Source organism: Macaca nemestrina, chromosome 9, assembly GCF_043159975.1.
Source record: "Macaca nemestrina isolate mMacNem1 chromosome 9, mMacNem.hap1, whole genome shotgun sequence".
Classification (NCBI taxonomy): Eukaryota; Metazoa; Chordata; class Mammalia; order Primates; family Cercopithecidae; genus Macaca; species Macaca nemestrina.
The window spans coordinates 108,756,988-108,778,850 of record NC_092133.1 but is presented as its reverse complement, the minus strand read 5'-3'; the positions used below and the strand labels follow the sequence as shown (position 1 = coordinate 108,778,850).

Here is a 21,863-nt window from a genome sequence, read left to right as displayed (position 1 = left end):
GAGTAGCTGGGACTACAGGCGCCCACCACCTCGCCCGGCTAGTTTTTTGTATTTTTAGTAGAGACGGGGTTTCACCATATTAGCCAGGATGGTCTCAATCTCCTGACCTCGTGATCCGCCCGTCTCGGCCTCCCAAAGTGCTGGGATTACAGGCTTGAGCCACCGCGCCCGGCCAGAGAAATACAGATTATTTTAAGTCGATCTTTTATCTATTAACTTTGCTAAACTCTAATTACTTCTAATAATTTACTGATTCTTTGTGAATCGGTCTGTGATCCTATGTGAATGTTTATACAAATAGTGATGTTTTATTTCCTTCCTTCCAATCTTTATTCCTCTTTTCTTTTTTTCTTTTCCTTAAATAATCATGGCCAGGAGCTCCAGTTTAAACGCAGCAAGGCCAGTGGGCATTCTTGTCTTCCTGAACTTAGTGGCAGTGTTGCCTGCCCGCCTTCTGCCTTCATCTCACTGAAGGGCTGTGTCAGCTTCTTTGTGGATTCTCAGTGCCTGTCTTGGCTGATGCCTCAGCAGTATTTAACACTGTCAACTTCTGCTTCCTCCGCTTCCTGAGACTGTGTCCTCCTTGCTCTTCTCTCTCTGCTGCTTCTCTGTCAGTCTCGTTGCTGGGCGAAGCTTCCCCTGCCCCTGTCCTGAGTGTTTCAGTGATCTTCACGCTCGCTCCCCCACCCTCTTCCTGCTGAGCTCCCTCCCTGAAGGACTCCCTCCCACCCTGGCTTCAGTTCACTGTGACTATGTCCTGACTCCAGCTGGTTCCTTAGATGGCCCACACATACCTCTGATACAAATCCCTGAAACCCGTTGTTCCTATCTTCAGTGACCAACCACTACTATCCCACCTGGTGCTTGATGCCAGAAACCTGGATGTTGTCCCATATTCTCCCCAGTCTCCACTCAAAGTCACTGTGTAGATTCTTCTCCCTGGCTGAACCATACATGCTTCTGCCACTACACGCCCCTCTCCTGGCCCTGGCCCTGGCCCTGGCCTGGGTGCTGTCCCTCTGACCCAGGCTACCCCTGTGGGCTGCAGTCTCCAGCAGCCACCAGAAGCTGGCTATTGTGGAATAGCTTTCTGATCCTCCTAATCATGCCAGAGGCATCAGCTCCTTTCTTGGCTCAGTTTTTTGGGAATTGTTCCTGAAAATTCAGCTAGACTCTTCATTCCTCACAGTGATTCTGGGAGCCACTGATACTTCTTAAAAACCGCAGCTTCTTGCCCCTAACATCTCCTTTACTGCATTGCACTGTTTTTCTTTTCTTCTTCTTCTTTTTTTTTTTTTTTTTTTTTTTTTTTTGAGACAGAGTCTCACTCTGTTGGCCAAGCTGGAGTGCATTGGTTGGAATGCAGTGGTGTGATCTCGGCTCACTGCAACCTCTGTCTCCTGGGCTCAAGCATTTCTCCTGCCTCGGCTTCCCAAGTAGCTGGGATTACAGGCATGTACCACCACGCCCAACTAATTTTTGTATTTTTAATAGAGATGGGGTTACACCATGTTGGCCAGGCTGGGTCTTGAACTCCTGACTTTAGGTAATCCCCCCATCTCGGCCTCCCAAAGTGCTACAATCACAGGCGTAAACCACCGGCACCTGGCATCTGGGGTCTTTTTTATAAGGGCATTAATCCTGTTCACAAGGGTGCCACCCTTATGACCTTATCACCTCTCAGAGGTCCCACCTCCAAATACTATTGCATTGGAAGTTAGGATTTCAACAGAGGAAATTGGGCAGGGATACAAACATTCAGTCTATAGCATCCTCTCGAAAGCATCCATAAATGTCTGTGACCTGTTTAGACAAAGCCCCAAATCTTTCATGTGGCCCAAATCTTTGCTTAATCAAAGCCTTGCTTTCTTTAATAGCTGCCTACCTCTCCATTTCTCCCTCTTTTGTAATACAGCTTTTTATTTCATTTCCTGGAATAGGCTCTCTCCCTCCAGGGCCGCCTGCACACATACTGATTGCCTGATAAGAATACTTTCCCTGATTGTATGCCCTACTCCTGTTTCACCTTAAATGATTCTTCCTCCAGGAAGCCTTGCCTATCCTCCACATCTGGCTTAGGCAACCCCCTGTGAGTTCCTGCTGTACTTCCTTGGGCACACATCATGTTATATTGTGGCTCTGCGTGTCTTGGTAGATGGTAAGTTCTATTTGGACAAATACCTAGCACAGACCTTGGCATGTGATAAATGTTCAGTAAGCATTTACCAAATGAAAGTGAAATATTCTTCCTCTGAAAATGTGATTTGTTCCATGTGTGATTTGTTCCATGTGAGATTAACTGGTCCAGGGAATATATTAAAACTTTACTAAGAGCAGTAATCAACTAAGCAACCCATTTCCCTTCTTTCTTTCCTTCCTTGACTTTTTTTTCACACCAGTATTTATTGAGCATCTATGTGCCAATTTAAAGGAATGCTGACGTAAAAATCAATTTCTTACTGATTTTCTGAAATTTGAAATAAAATTTCCTAAGCATTCTTGGGCCCAAACCCTCAGGTGTGGCTGGGACAGCAAAGAGTCCCTGCTGGAGCCCCAGATTGGGGTTGATGCCTAGGTCTAGGTGACCATCCAGGCTTTCTTACTCAGCCAATGTATCTTCAGCTGAATTGAAACCCTAGCCCCCTTGTCAGGTATCCTGGAGAATTACTAGAAACGTGGACACCCCCTGAAACTTTACCTCCTGAGCATCTGAGGTGTACAGTCCTTACCTTTACTGGAAGATGATTAAATTAAATACAGCTAAAATGTGGTGGGATGTCCTTTCATTGACATAAGGTTGGGTTGAATTCTAATCATACAAGGGGAAAGGGCTTTGTACAACTCACTGATAAAAACAAAAGGTCGGCCAGGCGCCGTGTCTCACGCCTATAATCCCAGCACTTTGGGAGGCTGAGGTGGGCGGATCACCTGAAGTGTAAGGAGTTCGAGACCAGCCTGGCTAACGTGGTGAAACCCCGTCTCTACTAAAAATACAAAAATTAGCCAGCTGTGGTGGGCACCTGTAATCCCAGCTACTCGGGAGGCTGAGGCAGGAGAATCATTTGAACCCGGGAGGCGGAGGTTGCAGTGAGCCAAGACCGCACCTTTGCACTCCAGCCTGGGGGAGAATAGCGAGACTTTGTCTCAAAAAAAAAAAAAAAAAAAAGACAAAAGGTCTCAGTGGCATGTCACTTATTTTTTTGCAGTGGAAATGCCAATAATTTTTTTCCAGGCTATGGTCTGTTCTACGGTTGAACATTTGCCCATTTTTGTGTCTAACCTTATAATCACTGAATTTTCTATAATGATCCAGCTTACTATGTGCTGAGCCTTCATTAAGTGATCCAAATAAAATTTGACATTTTTTAAAAAATGTATAAATAGTAATTTTGATTTATTTATGAATTTTAAAAAATCACAAAAGTCTTTTCAGGTTGGTTTAATCTGGTAAAACAATGTATTAGGTTGAATCAACATGAAACTGCTATTTTTGTGGGCCAAAAGGTCAAATATCAGCAAGTTCATGTGATTCAGTCTAGTAGTTATGGGGGAATACTACATAATACTTGCTCCATTGGCACAGTGAATTTTAAAAATTTCATTATCTACTCCCTTCAAGTGAAAGTAGCAAATTCTGTATCACCTTAGGAAGAGTTGGATTTTTTGATGGTGTAGCAAATAGCTCAGCAAATAAAAATGTGTTAAGTAAACACAGGTGGCTGGATATTTCTTGGTGAATTTAGAAGTGACTATGGAATACGGTATTTCTTTCCTGATAATCAATGTGTGTGTGTTTTTTTTTTTTTTTTTGTATCCCCAAAGTTTAAATCTCCAAGTGTTTTTTTCCTCCTGTAAGTTAGGAAAATGTATAGCGTTTATTCTCACTATGTTTACCTAGAAACCTTGGACACAACAATAATAAAGAAGTAGCCCTGTAAGATACAATCATGTAACTTTTAGTGCTAAAAGAAACATTATTATTATTATTATTATGCCAGAGCCCACCTCAAACAGATTTCTATGTAAAAATGAGAAACAAGAGCATTAAGATGGTTTATTACAGGAAGAGTTTTTATAGGGCTGGGGTTTCAGTGAGCTCGCCTGTGACAAAGCAAATTGATGGCAGTGATAGGCTAGTGATGTCATTGTGATGTCAGTCCTCCTGCTTATCCTGCACATGCTTGCTAATTTGGAACACTTTATGTTGAACTGTGGTAGAGGAAACAAGACAGTTCTGTCTGCAGAAGCCCATTATGGCTGTAACTGGAGATGACACAGGTAAGAATGTTAAAGAGGGGTTTCAGTTAATTCTGCAGATTGTTTTGAAGTTTAGGAAGTATTCAGGAACATCTGAGTGTTTCAGAAAGTGTTACTCTCCTAGTCACTTAGGTTTAAGACTTTTTTGAAATACACATCTATATATATTCAGCTCACTTTGTTAAGGCATCTTAGTGTGATTGTTTCTTTGCTCAATATTCTATTGCTTGCTTGACTGAGGCACTAATCCTCTCTTCCTCCCTCTGTCCTCCCTCCCCTCCTCCCCCTTCCCCCCTTCCCCTCCTCCCTTCCTCCCCTCTTCTCTTCCCTTCTCTTCCTCCCCTGCATCTCTGTGTCTCTCTTCCATGTGCATACCATTCTGCCCTACTAAAATAAGCTGTTACTTCATCTGCAACCTGTTGCAAATTCAATCTAGCCGCAGGTTAAACATACAGTATATACTGTTCACGTTCTGATTTCGTTACTGTGGGCAAATGCAGCTCCAAACAGAATAGGAAAAACCCGCGTGTTATGGATGTTTGTGTGCCTACTTGTTTCTTTCCTCCTGTATTTAAAATGGTCTGTTCAGCTAATTGAGTTCAAAGGGCTGATGTCATTACATTTCCTGGAATCGTGTTTCAGCAGGGGAAGTGGAAAAGTTAAACTCCAAGCGAGCTGCACATTGACGTCAGTTCCGAGTCATGTTGTGATTTAGTCAGTTCCTTTCTGTTTTGTAAAATGCTGCTGACAGATTTAGAGTTAACTGGCTCACCACTGCCTCTGCCTCCAAGCTCCCTTTTAGACTGAATAGCTTTTCTTGTTAGCCCTACTTTAACATTTCTTTTGAAGTGGGTATCTGCTTGAAGAGGGAGACACGTCACGAAACTGTAATGCATGAACAGAACTCGGGAGTTGTCTGGCCAGCTTAGTGGTAAGATCGAGCCTCCTACTGAGGCCGTCCCTGCACGCGCCTGGTGAGAAATGGACGATGTATGTATAAGCTGGCGGATTCTTTACTCTTAGTCCATCTATAGGAACTTGCGATTCAGAGCGCTCTCTAGTGTTCAGTCAGGGAAGTGCTTGTCTTTTACTTACTCTCCCAGCCTCTGGTATTTAAATTTGTAATGGGTTATTTTTCACTAGGTTTGCTTTTCTCAGTAACAGATAGTGATTTCGAAAGACTTAGTTACTAATAACCTTCGTGTGCTTGCAGCGTTGTTTATTCAGTGGTCTTGTTTGTAATATAATACTGAATTTGCAGTTGAATTAAGAAAGAGTGGATGGTTTTAAACAACTTCACTACAATTTAGCTCTTTGAAGTTAATGGGTCTCAGCCCTCTTTCTGGATAGGAACACTGGATTGTCTTGAGTAAGTAAAACGTGTATTACATTGTTTTTAAAACTGTCTTGAGGAGCTATTTTTTTTTTCTCAAAGAAGGTTTGTGAAGTTCTAGAGATGCTATAGACTGCAGAACTCAAATGATGAATTTATTTTAAGATATAGATGAACATCTCAAACACTGCATGTCATATGATTCTTAGAACCAGAAGGCACTTTTGTACATATATTTATTTTCTAAACATTATTGGTTTATATCTTTCTTTACCAGGCCTTTCATTCCTATTCCCCTTTTGACTTGTCTAAGCATAAGACTCATAACAAAAAAAAAAATAAAATGATGTGAAAACGCTGTGTACTTTTTTTTTTTTTTTTTTTTTGAGCCGGAGTCTGGCTCTGTCGTCCAGCCTGGAGTGCAGTGCTGCCATCTCGGCTCACTACAAGCTCCGCCTCCCGGGTTCACGCCATTCTCCTGCCTCAGCCTCGTGAGTAGCTGGGTCTACAGGCGCCTGCCACCGCGCCCGGCTGATTTTTTGTATTTTTAGTAGAGACAGAGTTTCACCGTGTTAGCCAGGATGGTCTCGATTTCCTGATCTCGTGATCCACCCGCCCGCCTCGGCAACGCTGTGTACTTCTAACCACTATTTATAAATAGATAAACATTTTTGACATTTGTTTTTACAGAATGAACATAACATCCTTGAAAGTTTTTTTCACAATTTTACCAATAATGCTACACATGATTGAATTTCCCTTTCGAATTTAAACTTATCAAAATGCTGAAACTTTAACATGTCAAACAACAGAACACTTTTTCAAAAGACCTGATTTTGCCTTTGGAAATCATATTTTTTAAATCTGGTCAATTCTTACAGAATCAGTGCTACTTGAAAAATGAGTAATAAGTTTTATTTCATTTTTATTTATTTATTTATGAGACAGAGTCTCGCTCTATTGCCCAGGCTGGAGTGCAGTGGCACGATGTCAGCTCACTGCAAGCTCGGCATCCTGGGTTCACGCCATTCTCCTGCCTCAGCCTCCCAAGTAGCTGGGACTACAGGTGCCCGCCACAATGCCTGGCTAATTTTTTTTTTTTTTTTTGTATTTTGGTAGAGACGGAGTTTCACCGTGTTGGCCAGGATGGTCTCGATCTCCTGACCTTGTGATTTGCCCGCCTCGGCCTCCCAAAGTGCTGGGATTACAGGCATGAGCCACCGCGCCTGGCCTCATTTTACTTTATTTTTTAAAGCCAAAAGAGCACAGGATTAAGGGACTTTTTTGAAGGTGTAGTAGAGTAGCTTTAGGAACCAGACCTCTGGGCTCTCAGTTCTGGGGTAACCCTGTGGATCGGCACACCAAGTAGATTGAGCTAGATTAGTGGCTTGCAAACTTTTCAACCATGACCCACATTATATCACGACAAAGTGGACCTATGTGTGTGTGTGTACCCTACATTTATATAAAACATGTTTCAGACATAATTCTTATCCTTAACAAAATGTGATGTACCCATAATGCCTTTTCTGTCCTTTTTTTAAAATGCTTTTCTTGACCCATGACATTTACTTTATGACCCGTTAATGGTCTACAGCTTACAGTTTGAAAAACTCTAATCTAGACCGAAATCAGGCTCCTAGCACTAATGGCTGGCCTAGAAAAGATATTAGCATTTACTTACAGGATCATGAAATGAAATATAAAAAGTAAATGACTGGGCGCGGTGGCTCACGCCTGTAAACCCAACACTTTGGGAGGCTGAGGCGGGCGGATCACAAGCTCAGGAGTTCGAGACCAGGCTGACCAACATGGTGAAACCCCGTCTCTACTAAAAATACAAAAATTAGCCAGGTGTGGCACGCATCTGTAATCCCAGCTACTCAGGAAGCTGAGGCAAGAGAATGGCTTGAACCGGGGAGGCAGAGATTGCCATGAGCCGAGATTGTGCCACTACACTCCAGCCTGGGCAACAGAGCAAGACTCTATCTCAAAATAAATAAATAAATAACTGACTATAGTTTATGGGATTATGTTATTGACTTTGTGGGGCATAAGTTACATTTTTATTAGAAATTGCCTTTTGTTTTATTCATAAACTGATTCTGTTAGCATAATTTCCTATCTTTTAGACTCTGAGTCTCACGTTGCATTCTGGCTGGATTTCTGAATTGTTAAAAACAAACTTTCCAACAAATTTGGAAAATGAGTGTCTTAGTTAATATTTGATGCATGAGAATAAGGATATATATCATCTTTGTGAAAGGAGGCTATTAGCAATTATTTTTGCTTAGAAATATTTACATAAAATAATAATTTGGAGGCCCGACATGGTGGCTCACACCTGTAATCCCAGCACTTTGGGAGGCCGAGGCGGGCAGATCACCTGAAGTCAGGAGTTCAAGACCAGCCTGGCCAACATGATGAAACCCCATCTCCATAAAAATACAAAAATTAGCCAGGCGTGGTGGCACATGCCTGTAATCCCAGCTACTCGGGAGGCTGAGGTGGAAGAACCGCTTGAACCCGGAAGATGGAGGTTGCAGTGAGCTGAGATCGTGCCATTGCACTCCAGCCTGGGTGACAGAGCGAGACTCCATCGCAACAACAACAAAAAAGAATAATTTCATTTAGATTGTGACAGCTTCTTGAAGTTGGTAGCTGAGCAAGTTATAATCACTTTGGAAGTGGAAATAACAAGGCATTTATCTACCTTAAGATTCAGTAAACCAAATCTGCAGGGTGAAATTGGAAATTACTCATGTTATTTTCCTACTACTTTTGAAAAATGTATAATGAAATGTAATTTGGAATATTTATTTCACTTTGCTCTGTTTTATTTGCCTGTATGAATATATTAGGCAAATATATTTATTCATTTATATTCTAATAAAATAATTATACTTTGCATTTATGTAAACTTTAAAAAAATCACTTAATGTTACAAATAAACATGAATACAAACTGTAGCAAGTGCTGTCAAAGAAACTATCAGATTGTGAGTGACACAGAAACATCTGGACATACAGGTTAAGGGATCAAGTAGGCCTCACTAGGAAACCATGTTCAAATGCTAAAAAAGGCAGTTTACAGGCATTCTCACTGATACATGCCCAGCTACACCCGGGTCAGACTGGGTAAATGACTTCCAATTTCACAAAGCTAGCAAGTAGTGAACCTGTTCGAGTCTTCAGAATCCTCGGGTTCTGTTCATAGCATATTAATGTGACTCCTCAAAACTCACCTGACATTGACACACGAATGCAGTGTCATGTGAGTACATGCTGCTACACACTGCTTATAAAACATATAAAATGAGGTTAGGTTAGCATCATTTTAAGTCATTAAAATGGCTTTTTTTTTTTTTTAAAGACAGAGTTTCACTCTTGTTGCCCAGGCTGGAGTACAGTGGCGTGATCCTGGCTCACTGCAACCTCTGCCTTCCAGGTTCAAGTGATTCTTCTGCCTCAGCCTCCCAAGTAGCTGAGATTACAAGCGCCCACCACCACACCTGGCTAATTTTGCATTTTTAGTAGAGACAGGGTTTCACCATTTGGTCAGGCTGGTCTTGAACTCCTGACCTCAAGGGATCCACCTGCCTCAGCCTCCCAAAGTGCTGGGATTAAAGGCATGAGCCACCACAGCCAGCCTAAAATTGAATTTTTTATAGATTATTATTACTCTCAGAGAACAATAGAGCATATATTTGCTATTATATGGAACATTAAATTTCAGTGTTCATAATTTCCCATCTTTTTTATAGACTGACTCATAGATTTTCACATACTAAACAACTTTAAAAGGTCCTTTATGTATAACTTACTTAGCTGGGCTGTGATAATAATTTCATAATGTGTGCATATGTGAAAGCATCACATTGTACACTTGGAGTATATACAATTTTTGTCAATTACACCTCAAAGCTGAAAAGATTTTGGTGAGTTATCTATGCGGTCTATGTGTTACAGTGATTGTAGCAAATTTGAAAATGATCAGTGCTTAAATAGCTATTTTTATGTAGGATTTAATTTTCACGGAGAAGGGAACGTTTTTGGCAGTGTGGGACACCAGGCACGGAAATGTAGGATCTGGGTATTAGGAGCAGGTGGTGGTAGGGAGGAAGAGAACCACAGCAGTGGTGATGATGTCAGCAGCTTACCAGAGCTAGGGATAGAAGCCCCCGACTTAGAAGTGTGACATCTAAGTTAACCTCTGCTGCTTACTTAAAGGTGTATTTAGGATTAGTGCCATGCTGTGAAATGGCGTATGAAAGCAGGAACTCTCTATACGAAAATGTTTTTTATTCAGTCTTTGTGCTCAGTACTACAGATATCTTAATAAATAAGCAATTGAATAAAATCACCATCATTTGGAGTGCTGAGAAATGATTTCACTTTGGAATTTACCAACATAGGTACTTGGCTGGGTTTCTTATTTATTTCTTTGTTTCCTATTCTCACTTGAGGTTTTTTTTCAGTTTTCTTCTTTCCAGTCTGATGAGAGTATATCTTTGGCCATTCGAGGTTCTATTATAAATGATTGCATACATTGAAAAGGACATCTTACATTATCTTTAATAATATATTCTCTAAAGGAATATAATGATATATAATTTTATAAGTTTTTAATAGGCATATTCTTTAACAAAATAAGGAATAAGAGCCATAAATTTTGATTCCTTGGGTTTGTTAGAAGGAAAATTCCAGGGGGAAATGGGTTTATGGATGTTATATGTGTTTTAACTAATATACATTGTAAGCATAATTTGGAACATTGTCTTTCAGAACTTAAGGAGGGGAAGAGGAAGGGAACTAACATTTGTGGAGTGCCTGCCATGTGCCAGGCACTGTGCTAGACACTTTGACATACATTATAGGGTTTATTGTGAGTACTAAATGAGATACTGTATCCCCATTTTACAGATGAGGAAACTGAACTTGCCCCAAGTCACATGGCTGGTAAGTGGCAGAGCTGGACTAGAACCCAGACTCCAAACCCCATGCTTTTTCTGCTGTACCGTGTTTAAAGCTTGCAAAGAGAGGTATGAAGTTAATGACCAAAACTGAGAGTTCTAGGAATTTTCTTTTCCCAATATTTGATACTGAACCTAAAAAAAAATTTTAAAAATGCTTTCATGTCAGGAGCTAGATGGAAACACGTCATAATGAGAACGCCTTTGTTTTTAAAATGCTATGTTAGACTTATCTAAAGTGCATCTAAGTAAGATTTAAGAAATAATGCCTTTTATCAAGAAAGGCCACTTTGAAGAGACACATCGCATCTTGTAGGACTTTCCATGTCTTAGAGGTAAAGGTTTAGCTATAATAATGTAAGTTTATAAGAAAGACTGCTTATTTTAAGCATTCCAAATGACAGCAGCCTTGTGCAAAACCCCAGGAAGTTCAAATTTTACTTCATATAGCACACATAAACTCACGAAACACCCATTATATGCCAAGTACTGTGCTAGATTCTAGGGGATTCTGGGGTTAAAAAGATACTATCCCTGATTTGTCTTAAAGTTTTTGCTTTCCTGAGAATAAAGTTAGTGTATAAATATCTTACAGTCTTTCTTCAATCATGATTGTTAGTTCCCCACTGATAACCCATATATTTTCAGAATATGAAAATTCTAGAATAAAAATAATTTGGACACTTTCAGTAGTTAAATGGGACAGGAAGTGGCCTTTATAAGAGTACAGGAATAGCAGTGTGTCATCAGAGAACGCAGGATGGTCTTTGAACTGTGATCCTTGGTATCTTATCTGCTTTAAATTTCCACTGAGTTCATATTATTGGAAATTTGAAGCTAACTAAGATAAATATTTTTTATAACTTGTTTTAAAATTAAAACTTGTGACATTTAGATTTTTTCAAAACAAGAGATTTTCTTTGTATCTTTATTTTTTTAGGAGACAGGGTCTTGCTATGTTGCCCAGGCTGGACTTGAACTCTTGGGCTCAAGTGATCCTCATGCCTCAGCCTCTGAAGGAGCTGGGATTACAGGCATGAGCCACTGTGCACAGCTGTCTTTGCCCATATCTGTTAAAATGTACTTTACTAATAAGATTATATTTGAGTATATGGAATTTGTCCATTGACCATTAGAAGTATACCACTATATAGATCCGTTGGGATATTATAGAAATTTATGCAAATTCCTACTAATTTATACTAATTCCTGTTTCTGGCTTGAACTAATGCACTGTCATTTTTATTTTATTGAGGGAAGTAAAAGGAATATATGATACCTCTGAAAAATTATAATAAAACCCAGTCACCTAACATCTCAGAACTAATACATCTGAATATATCATCCCCTTCCAAGTTATTTTAAAGTGGTATTTTTTTCTGAGCTATTGCTCAAAATGTTTTTAAGAATTCTTAGTTTGGAATTGCCATTATCTTTCATGGTGCCAAATTTGGTCCCTTGAGGGTGGTTGTTGCTTCTGGAAACAGGCAAGAGTTGTTGAGAATCATTTCTGATAAATACAAGGCCAATGAATGAACTTCCTTTTTTCTTTCCTTTTTTCCTTTTTTTTCTTTTTTTCCTGAGACAGGGTCTTACTCTGTCGCCCAGGCTGGAGTAAAGTAGCATAGTCACGGCTTACTGCAGCCTCAACCTCCTGGGCTCACATGATCTTCCCACCTGAGGCCCTGGAACCACAGACGCATGTCACCACACCTGGTTAATTTTTGTATTTCTTGTAGAGATCGGGTTTCTCCATGTTGCCCAGGCTGGTCTTGAACTCCTGGACTCAAGTGAACCTCCCACCTTGGCCTTCCAAAATGCTGGGATTATAGGTGTAAGCCACCATGTCTGCCCTTGAACTGTATTTTTCACCTGTGACTAATGCAGGGTCACCTGTGACCCACCCTTTTTTAAAAAAAAAAAAAGTTTTTTGTGGCCGAGCGCAGTGGCTCACGCCTCTGATCCCGGCACTTCGGGAGGCCAAGGTGGGTAGATCACGAGGTCAGGAGTTCGAGACTATCCTGGCCAAAATGGTGAAATCTCATCTCTACTAAAAATACAAAAATTAGCCGGGTGCGGTGGCAGGCATCTGTAATCCCAGCTACTCGGAAGGCTGAGGCAGGATATTTTGCTTGAACCTGTGAGGCAGAAGTTGCAGTGAGCCGAGATTGTGACACTGCACTCTACCCTGGGCAGCAGAGCAAGATTCCGTCTCCAAAAAAAAAAAAAAAATTTTTTTTTTTTTTTAAGCTAGCTTTTGTATATCATGGAACCATCCTGCTCTAACTTCATATTACAAGAAAACAGCAAACGTCTACAGAACTAGACTGTAATGAGCCCCTCTCTACCTATTACTTTTACTGCACGTCTGTGTGAGCAGTGTTTGGAAAGAGCGATCCTAGACCGAGGTCCCTATCCATGCTGCCTGCACGTGTCATCCTGGTGTCATGTAAACTTCTCATTCCTCACTGGCTATTGTTCCAATTTTAGAAGGCCTAGGTGGCCACCAGCTGTTCCATTGTTTCAGCCTTTATTACCCCATAACCTTCTGCCCTGGATGTGGGTGAAGAGAGAAAAGAGGAGAACTATGTTATTCTCTGCTCCACTCCATCTCCTCTGACAATACGATGAAGATACTTTAAACAATCTGTTAAGTTAGTTTATAACTGGCTTAACGTGACTTTCTTAACTATCTCAGAGCTATACAGTTTTGTATGACTCATTGAGTTGTCTGTGTATGCATTATTTTGAATAGTCACAAAAACAAATTTAGGACTTTTCTCAAGTTTATTCATATGCTGGTGATCATTAGTCACAATTAGGCCGGGCGTGGTGGCTCATGCCTGTAATTCCAGCACTTTGGGAGGCCGAGGCAGGCGGATCACAAGGTCAGGAGATGGAGACCATCCTGGCCAACCTGGTGAAACCCCGTCTCTACTAAAAATACAAAAATTAGCTGGGCATGATGGCGTGTGCCTGTAATCGCAGCTACTCGGGAGGCTGAGGCAAGATAATCACTTGAACCAGGGAGTAGGAGGTTGCAGTGAGCCAAGATCGCACCACTGCGCTCCAGCCTGGAGCCAGCAAAACTCCAGCCTGGAGTCAGCAAAACTCCGTCTCAAAAAAAAGAATTATTACCTATCACCAATGTTTTAAAATTACATGTAGAAGGAAAAGGCAGTACAACCTTATAAATGATATTTTTATTAATTCTATGAAAATCTTTAAGTGAGCTTCCTTGAAAGCCATGTTTTTAACTGTTGTATTCTTTCACCTAATTCTCAAGCCTTAGAAGGCAAAAATCTGGCATATACCCAAATAGAAGCACATAAATCAGTTAATCTTTGTTTAACTGTTTTAAACAAAGTTTCAGTGATAATATCCTATTTAGCTGACAAAGTATTTGTCTCCCATGGGTAACATTTCACTTCTTATTCAATGGGTATAAAACATTTCCATGAAATATAGAAATGCTGTATTTTCCTCTTTTGATTGTAATTTAGTTCAGACAATTGTTAATAGAATTTGATAACTTTTTAAGAAATCTTTTTTCTTGCAGTTAGCTTTGAGAGAGCATATATTTTGTAATGTCTCATCAGAGTGACAAACTAACTCTGGACCATACGTTTCAATGTTGAAGCGTTGGTGGTAGAAACGTTTTATCACTCGAATCCATCTGTCTTTTCTAGGAAGCTATGTTTCTTGCAGTAGACAAATTTTGAATATAAATTAGGAAACTTTGAGAACTTACTTTTAGTATTTTATCTGAATACTAAGTAAATATTAAACTCTGTCTTTTAACTGTATGGTTATACTATGCTTAGACAATACTTTTAAATGAATATTTACAAATGTATTATTTTTCCTAGGAAACCTAAGAAAGACAAAAATTATCTTTCCGCAGAGAAACTAGGTTTAAGCAGAGCTTTGCTGGGTTTTTGTTGTTGTTTTTTTTTTTTTTTTTTTTTTTACTGAAACTGCAGTGAGCTCAATTCCTTCCAGTGCTTCAATCATTTTCTAGTAATGAGAATTGCACTTAAAGACATTCAGTGACTGTTTCAGGCATGATATGGAGTATAGGAAAATCTCTAAACTGAAACATTCACAGGATGGAGATATTCTGCTTCATGGAAATGTTTGCAGTGGTGTGCTACAGTCAGCTCCTGCTGGCTTGTTAGAGCCTATTGTTAAATTTTCAGGCCAGGTGTGGTGGCTCACGCCTGTAATCCCAACACTTTGCAAGGCTGAGGCAGGTGGATCACTTTAGGTCATGAGTTCAAGACCAGCCTGGCCAACATGGCAAAACAGGATCTCTACTAAAAATACAAAATTAGGCAGGCATGGTGGTGCACACCTGTAATCCCAGCTACTTGGGAGGCTGAGATATAAGAATCACTTGTACAGGGGAGGCGGAGGTTACAATGAGCCAAGATTACACCACTGCACTCCAGCCTGGAGCCACTGAGTGAGACTGTCTAAAAAAAAAAGCCGGGCGTGGTGGCTCACGCCTGTAATCCCAACACTTTGGGAGGCCGAGGTGGGAGGATCATGAGGTCAGGAGATTGAGACCATCCTGGCTAACACGGTGAAATCCCATCTCTACTAAAAATACAAAAAATTAGCCGGGCGTGGTGGTGGGCGCCTGTAGTCCCAGCTAATTGGGAGGCTGAGGCAGGAGAATGGCGTGAACCCTGGAGGTGGAGCTTGCAGTGAGCTGAGATTGCGCCACTGCACTCCGGCCTGGGTGACAGAGCGAGACTCCGACTCAAAAAAAAAAAAAAAGAAAAGAAAATGTCAGTACCTTTGTGAGCTGGTTGTAAAACAGCGATTATTAAAAATTAAGTGTGTGTATGCACACATTTTATTTATTTACACATTTAAAACAGTACTCAAAACTCATAATTTCTAAGTATTTTCTCTGTGCTCTGTGGGCATTGGCATCTGTTTTGTCTGTATGCTGTGTGCTTACTACGTGTGTGTCTTTCCAACTCTATGATCAGCAAAGTCACCTTGGCAGCTTGAAATTGGCCATGGTGGAAGTATTTACACCATGAGAATTATCGGAACACTACACATCAGGGCTTTTTCATTGTTTTCCCCTGAGGACTGTTTATTAAATATTTATTAGCACACCACTGATTTTAAGCTAAATGAGCACCTGTGAGCTTTTGCATTTGATAAAAACCTGTCTAAAATGCATTAGGACACTTTTCTCCTTAAATATTTAGAGCGTGCTGAATATCATTGTTCTAAGTGCTGAAGAAGATCTTTAATACTTGAGATTGCTATAATGCTCAGAATAATTATCTTAAACATTACAAGATCACCTCTTATGAGATGTCAAAAGCATACCGTTTCCAGGTCAGTTTTATGTAAAATGCCAAATTGTGAATTCTTTATATAAGCTCGAAATACTTTGTTTTACTGCAGCTGCCACTGGTGACATGCCAACTTACCAGATCCGAGCTCCTACTGCTGCTTTGCCACAGGGAGTGGTGATGGCTGCATCACCCGGAAGTTTGCACAGTCCCCAGCAGCTGGCAGAAGAAGCAACACGCAAACGAGAGCTGAGGCTAATGAAAAACAGGTGAGATGTTTCTCAGGGAATCGGTAACTTCTAGAACACTTTTTAAAAATTACAATTTTCGCTGGGTGTGGTGGCTCACGCCTGTAATCCCAGCACTTTGGGAGGCTGAGGCAGGTGGATCACGAGGTCAGGAGATAGAGACCATCCTGGCTAACAGTGAAACCCCGTCTCTACTAAAAAATACAAAAAAATTAGCTGGGTGTGGTGGCGGGCGCCTGTAGTCCCAGCTATTCGGGAGGCTGAGGCAGGAGAATGGCGTGAACCTGGGAGGTGGAGCTTGCAGTGAGCCGAAATCGCGCCACTGCACTCCAGCCTGGGCGACAGAGCGAGACTCCATCTAAAATAATAATAATAATAATAATAAATATTAATAAATAATAACAATATATTAATAAGTAATAAAAATAAATTCCAGTTTTCAGCCAGGCGTGGTGGCTCACGCCTGTAATCCCAGCACTTTGGGAGGCTGAGGCAGGCAGATCACAAGGTCAAAAGATCGAGACCATCCTGGCCAACATGGTGAAACCCCGTCTCTACTAAAAATACAAAAATTAGCTGGGTGTGGTAGTGTGCGCCTGTAATCCCAGCTACTTGGGAGGCTGAGGCAGGAGAATCACTTGAACCCGGAAGGCGGAGCTTGCAGTGAGCCAAGATCGGGCCACTGGACTGCAGCCTGGGTGACAGAGTGAGACTCAGTCTTAAAAAAAAAGAAAAAGATTACAGTTTTCATAAGCTGTTTGTCCCAAGTTACATGTTATGTGGCATTTCATGTAGGTTTGTGCTCTGTGTGTGTTATTAGTTTGTCTTCTAGTCAGAATTCCTGGCCGTTAACTATTTCATCATCAGGAATTACATCCCTATGTTGTAAGGGTAGTGTTCAAAAGATACAGTAATTTTTTAAAATAATGATCAAAGGACTTCATGAGAAACAAAGAGCTATTTTGTATTTAGTGTTTGCTTTGTGAAGTAGATAAGTCGAATTTTTTAGCTTCTCTGAGCAAAATAAATTGAAGTGTAAGTGAAGCATTTCTTTTTGACATTTTCTACATGTAGTTTCCTTTTGTCTATTTTGTAACTTTTTTCCTCTATTACACTGAAATACATATTTAATATGATAAATTCTAGTCAAGTGCAAATACAAACTAACAAAAAGAATTAAAATCATCCATGGCTCTAATCACTTAGGATACCTCCTATTATAGTCTACGTACTTCCAGTCAGCTGTCATTTTCTCTCACTTTTTCTTGCTTCATAACTCTGTAATTTTATTTTTTAAGCAACATATTATAAAATGCTATTTTCTAAAACTTTTTAAAAATTAAAACATAAAATTTTATTTAACTTGTATATTATTTCTTGGTTTAGTTTTTATTATGGATAATGGTGCAAATTAATCTGATTTTCAAAAGGAACAGAATTGTCTTAAGAGTTTCCCAGTAGTCTTGTCACCTTAGTCCTAAGTGTCAAATAATGTCCTCACTGTGTGCAGCCAGGACAGAGGCTCAGCAGTGTTTGTTATCAAGGGTCCAGGCTCCCGCTCCCGGCTGTGTCATCTTCAGCATGTATCATTCATTCTCATGATCACAGCGTAGCTCCTGAACCTCTAGCCATTGCCTCAGACAGGAAGAAGGAAGAAGGGCTAGAGCCAAAAATTGGGGCTAGCTGAGGTCTGGCTCAACTGCAAACATTTCCTGGAAGACCCTCCCAGCAACTTTCACCTACATTTCATTGGCCAGAAATAGGTCTTTAGTCCCTAGCTGTATGGGATTCTGAGAAAGGTTTATTTTCGCTTTCTAAATCTCAGTTTCAGAGAAGACAAGAGAAAAGCAGATGATACCTGGCTGTTAGGTTGCTCATTGTCTGTTTAGCAGGTTTTAAGTGCTTTGTTCTACTGTGTCTTTAATGCTTACATGAGAGTAGGTGATTATTATGCCCAGTTTACGGATGAGGACCAGAAGTTCAGAGATGTTAAAGTTGGTCAAGATCACATGGCCCAAACTGGGCAGAACCAGGGCAACCAGGCAGTCTTTATTCTAGAGCCTGTCCTCTGTCCCAGCATCGGGCACCCCGAAAATACCCCATGATAACCTGCAGATTTCACTTCCTGGGAAAGTGTGTAGGCTTTAGTCTTTCACAGATAGATCTCCTACATATTCTCTTTTTATTCTTTGGTTGGTATCTATATTCGATATTTCATTATATTGCATTTCTGCCAATCCAGCAACAGTTTTTATTTCTTTCCAGCCTTGTCAGAGTTTCTTCTTTGCCTTGCATTTCCTCTCCGTGCTGAGGATATACTCAGACACATGCAAGCCTGAAAACTGAGCTCACTATTAATAGAAGAAACAGGTGTTTTCCATGGCTGAGGAGTACTTAGGAATGTACCATCTACTGATATGATCGGGGAAAGCTTTGTGCCTGGAACATTTTGACTCTAGTAATATGTGTGTCTGTGCGTGCACACACACACATGCACACTCAAATGTAAAATATGAAGTATGAATATTTATAATAGCTTGGTAAATAAAATGTTAAAGATTAAACACCCACAACACTACTATTAGGTCTTTAAATTTTTCATTTAATGGTAAGCCTGTTTTGTAAAAGGACTATCTTCCTTCTAGATCTAGAATTTAATATAATTTACTCATGAAAACCTTGGTATTCATAAATGAATTTCAGTTCCTTTATGGAAAAGAGTTGAATTATGTTCCCAAAGTGGCAAATGTGTGTTTGGATTTATTCTTAACTTTTCCAATTGCATCATTTAGATTAAATTAGTCACTATAACGTTCAATTCAATTTTACATTTTAAATTTTTTTTGTTAACCAGCTGAGAAGTCTGAGAACTTTGTTCGTTCACAGGGTGAGTCCATTGTTCCTGGCTAGGAAGCGGGGGTCGATCTTTTCCTGCAGTTCATTTGGATTGAAGGTTCTTTGCTGACTCTTGCTTCCACAGTGAAAACACAGATATCCAGTCAGTGAGAGTCAGCTATCTTAAAAAAAAAAAATCACGTATACATCACATGTGGTTCAGGATACTAATTGGCATTATAGAAACTGGCGTTTAGACATTCCACACTGCTTTTGTTAACCTATTTGAATGATAATATATGTTTCAGTGTAGGCTTTTTTGACATGAAGGGTGATCTACCTCAAAGGCAGTTATTCTGGAATTGAATCCTCCAAAATGAGGCCAATCAAAGGGTATCTTCTACAGAGGAGTTAAGGGAAGTGGTTGCCGTCCCTCCCACCCTGAAAAAAAGAAAAAGAGAAAATGTTGGCTCTACTTATTGTTTTGGTGGGGTTATGTATGAAAATGACTAATTCAACTCATCTGTTTGTGTTGTTGCTTTGGCTACTGGTCTGTTCCTTCTTTTGGGGCTTATTAGTGCTTTAAAATTCAACATATTGGATATTAAATGCATGTGATGAGGAAACAGTCTTGAAATATGCCTGGAGTTACTCAGTAGCTTCTTTTTTATAATTTTAATTGTGGTGGTCTCACATTTGTGGGTTTAAATTGTCTGAGTTATTGAGTGTTGTATTTCGTAGCCCCCGTCTTTAATTTTCAGAAGCACTGTCCATTTCATTTCGGTTTATAAAAATGCACATCTTTTGTTTATTGTTATGATTTATCCATGTTGTGTTTTCTAGCCAATAAACTGTGTCTTGCAGTCACAATTGATCTTGTTTTACTGAGATTTAGTTTTGAAGACTAAAAATCTCCAGTGTTGATATTTAAGGTTTTTGAAGATTCTTATAATCATTTTTGATCGCATAAAATTAATTTATTATGTTGGAGTATGTGCCTTTTGAGAGACAAAAAAATTAAGAGAATTGAAAGGATCTATAAATGTTTTTGTAGAAATTCCACTTGGGGATGTGGTCCTATTGTAGTTTACTGAAAACAGTTCTGCTCATTGTTACCAGTGGAATGTGTGCCCTAAGAAAACACCATTTGTGATGAATGCTGGGCAAACTGTGTTCTCAAGTCATTCCTGTTGTCCGATGGTTATCTTACAAAAAGCATGTGCTTGGTTATGTTTGTTATGTGGCTTTGTACAGTCCTTACCTAGGATCGATTGGCTGTTGAGTTCGGGGGGCAGAAGTGCACTGACCCACTGTGGATTGTGTTGGAAGGCTGTTCCTGTAGTCATTTGCCTTGTGTTGGTTCCAGGGAAGCTGCCCGGGAGTGTCGCAGGAAGAAGAAAGAATATGTCAAATGTCTTGAAAATCGTGTGGCTGTGCTTGAAAACCAAAACAAGACTCTCATTGAGGAACTCAAGGCCCTCAAAGATCTTTATTGCCATAAAGTAGAGTAACTGTCTTTGACTTGGACCTTGTTTACTGTGAACTCTAATCAAGGCAGGAGATGCAGCAGTCCTACTTATTGCCATGTGGACTTGTGGAAAGGACACGTGTGACCCTTAAGAATCCAGTTCGGATTAGTGTTTGAAATTGAATTGGGAATGTTGTTCCAGGATGTGGAATGCAGCTGTGATCACACTTACCGAGCTTACTTTGACCTGTTTGTCAATAGCATGCAAAAAAATGCTTTGTTTGCCCTTTGCTTCTGCTTTTTTCAGGGAAGCTGCCAAAGAATGTCGACGTCGAAAGAAAGAATATGTAAAATGTCTGGAGAGCCGAGTTGCAGTGCTGGAAGTCCAGAACAAGAAGCTTATAGAGGAACTTGAAACCTTGAAAGACATTTGTTCTCCCAAAACAGATTAGTAGAAATATTTAACTATGAACTGAAGACAGCATGTATAGTTGCTTTTGAAGGAATACAGTATATAGCTGGCAAGAATGGTGGCTTCTTTTCTTTGTATCATTCATCTTTAATCTCTTAACATTCCTAAAATGCTTCACTGTATATAGTTAAGTCATAGCTATAACTTCAAATTTTTTAAAAGAGACAAACTAAAAAATGTATGTAACAGATTCTTAAAATGCAATATTTGTAAGGCTTGTTCCAATGCCACATACTTGCAGCTCCCATTCTCTGTGTCATCAGTAGTGTCCTATGCAATAAAATTATTTGCAGGTCTTTAAATCATTTTAGGAAAGGATGATCAAAAATAATGCATCCAGCAGTACAATGAAAGTAAACCACAAAAAAAATACCTCAGGAAAGAATAGAAAGAAAGTCTATCTAATGGCATGCCTATATGAGAAGAATAGCCTAGATATGAATATATGGCATTTGCAGATTTTTATATTAGTTGCTTTGTTAAAAAAAAAAAAAAAAAAAAAGATTGTATTGCTGTCCTTGAATGCCATAGTCAAAGAGAGTTTTTAATAGAACCATGTTGGTTGCACTTTGTAGTGTTTGGTGCTCATTTAAATATCTGAACATTTACTACAGTTTTTAACTGTATTGTGTAACATAAAAGATCTTGCAGAAGTTCTTAGTGTCGGTTTAATATTAACTAATGAAAGTGATGACATATTTTTTCTATCTGGAATGAGCCTGTTGGGATCACATTGCATACCTTCCGGGTACAAGTCAGTTTCTACACTGGGTGCTGATCCTTGCATGCACCCTTTCTACCATGTCATGGTGGGGATGGCCGCAGGCTGTGCACCCAGAAGAAAAGAATGGCTGTTAGCGTTTCGGCCTTCGTGATGGCCTGAGACTATCTGTAGGTGGTCTGGAGCTGTCTGGCTGGTGGCGCCCTATTTTGCCATTTAGCGAACAACCACAGAAATTT

The 21,863-nt window shown here is 40.0% G+C and overlaps 1 protein-coding gene across 42 annotated transcripts in view; it reads left to right on the top strand.

The window, feature by feature from the left end:
• LOC105495962 (cAMP responsive element modulator) overlaps positions 1–21,556 on the top strand; it is an 88,201-nt gene extending 66,645 nt beyond the window's left edge. For 11 of the 42 annotated variants that reach the window (XM_011765922.2, XM_071070210.1, XM_071070206.1 and 8 more), the window contains 2 exons: positions 15,993–16,149; positions 20,739–21,556. In XM_011765922.2, coding sequence (XP_011764224.1) covers positions 15,993–16,149; positions 20,739–20,883 — 302 coding nt within the window. In that variant the 3' untranslated portion in view covers positions 20,884–21,556. Of the gene's footprint in view, positions 1–4,176; positions 4,279–4,945; positions 5,248–5,602; positions 5,627–10,512; positions 10,549–15,992; positions 16,150–20,329 lie in introns of those variants that run through there. The other 31 variants (XM_011765892.3, XM_071070202.1, XM_071070208.1 and 28 more) reach the window with 15 other exon arrangements.
• Positions 21,557–21,863: the final 307 nt, after the last annotated feature.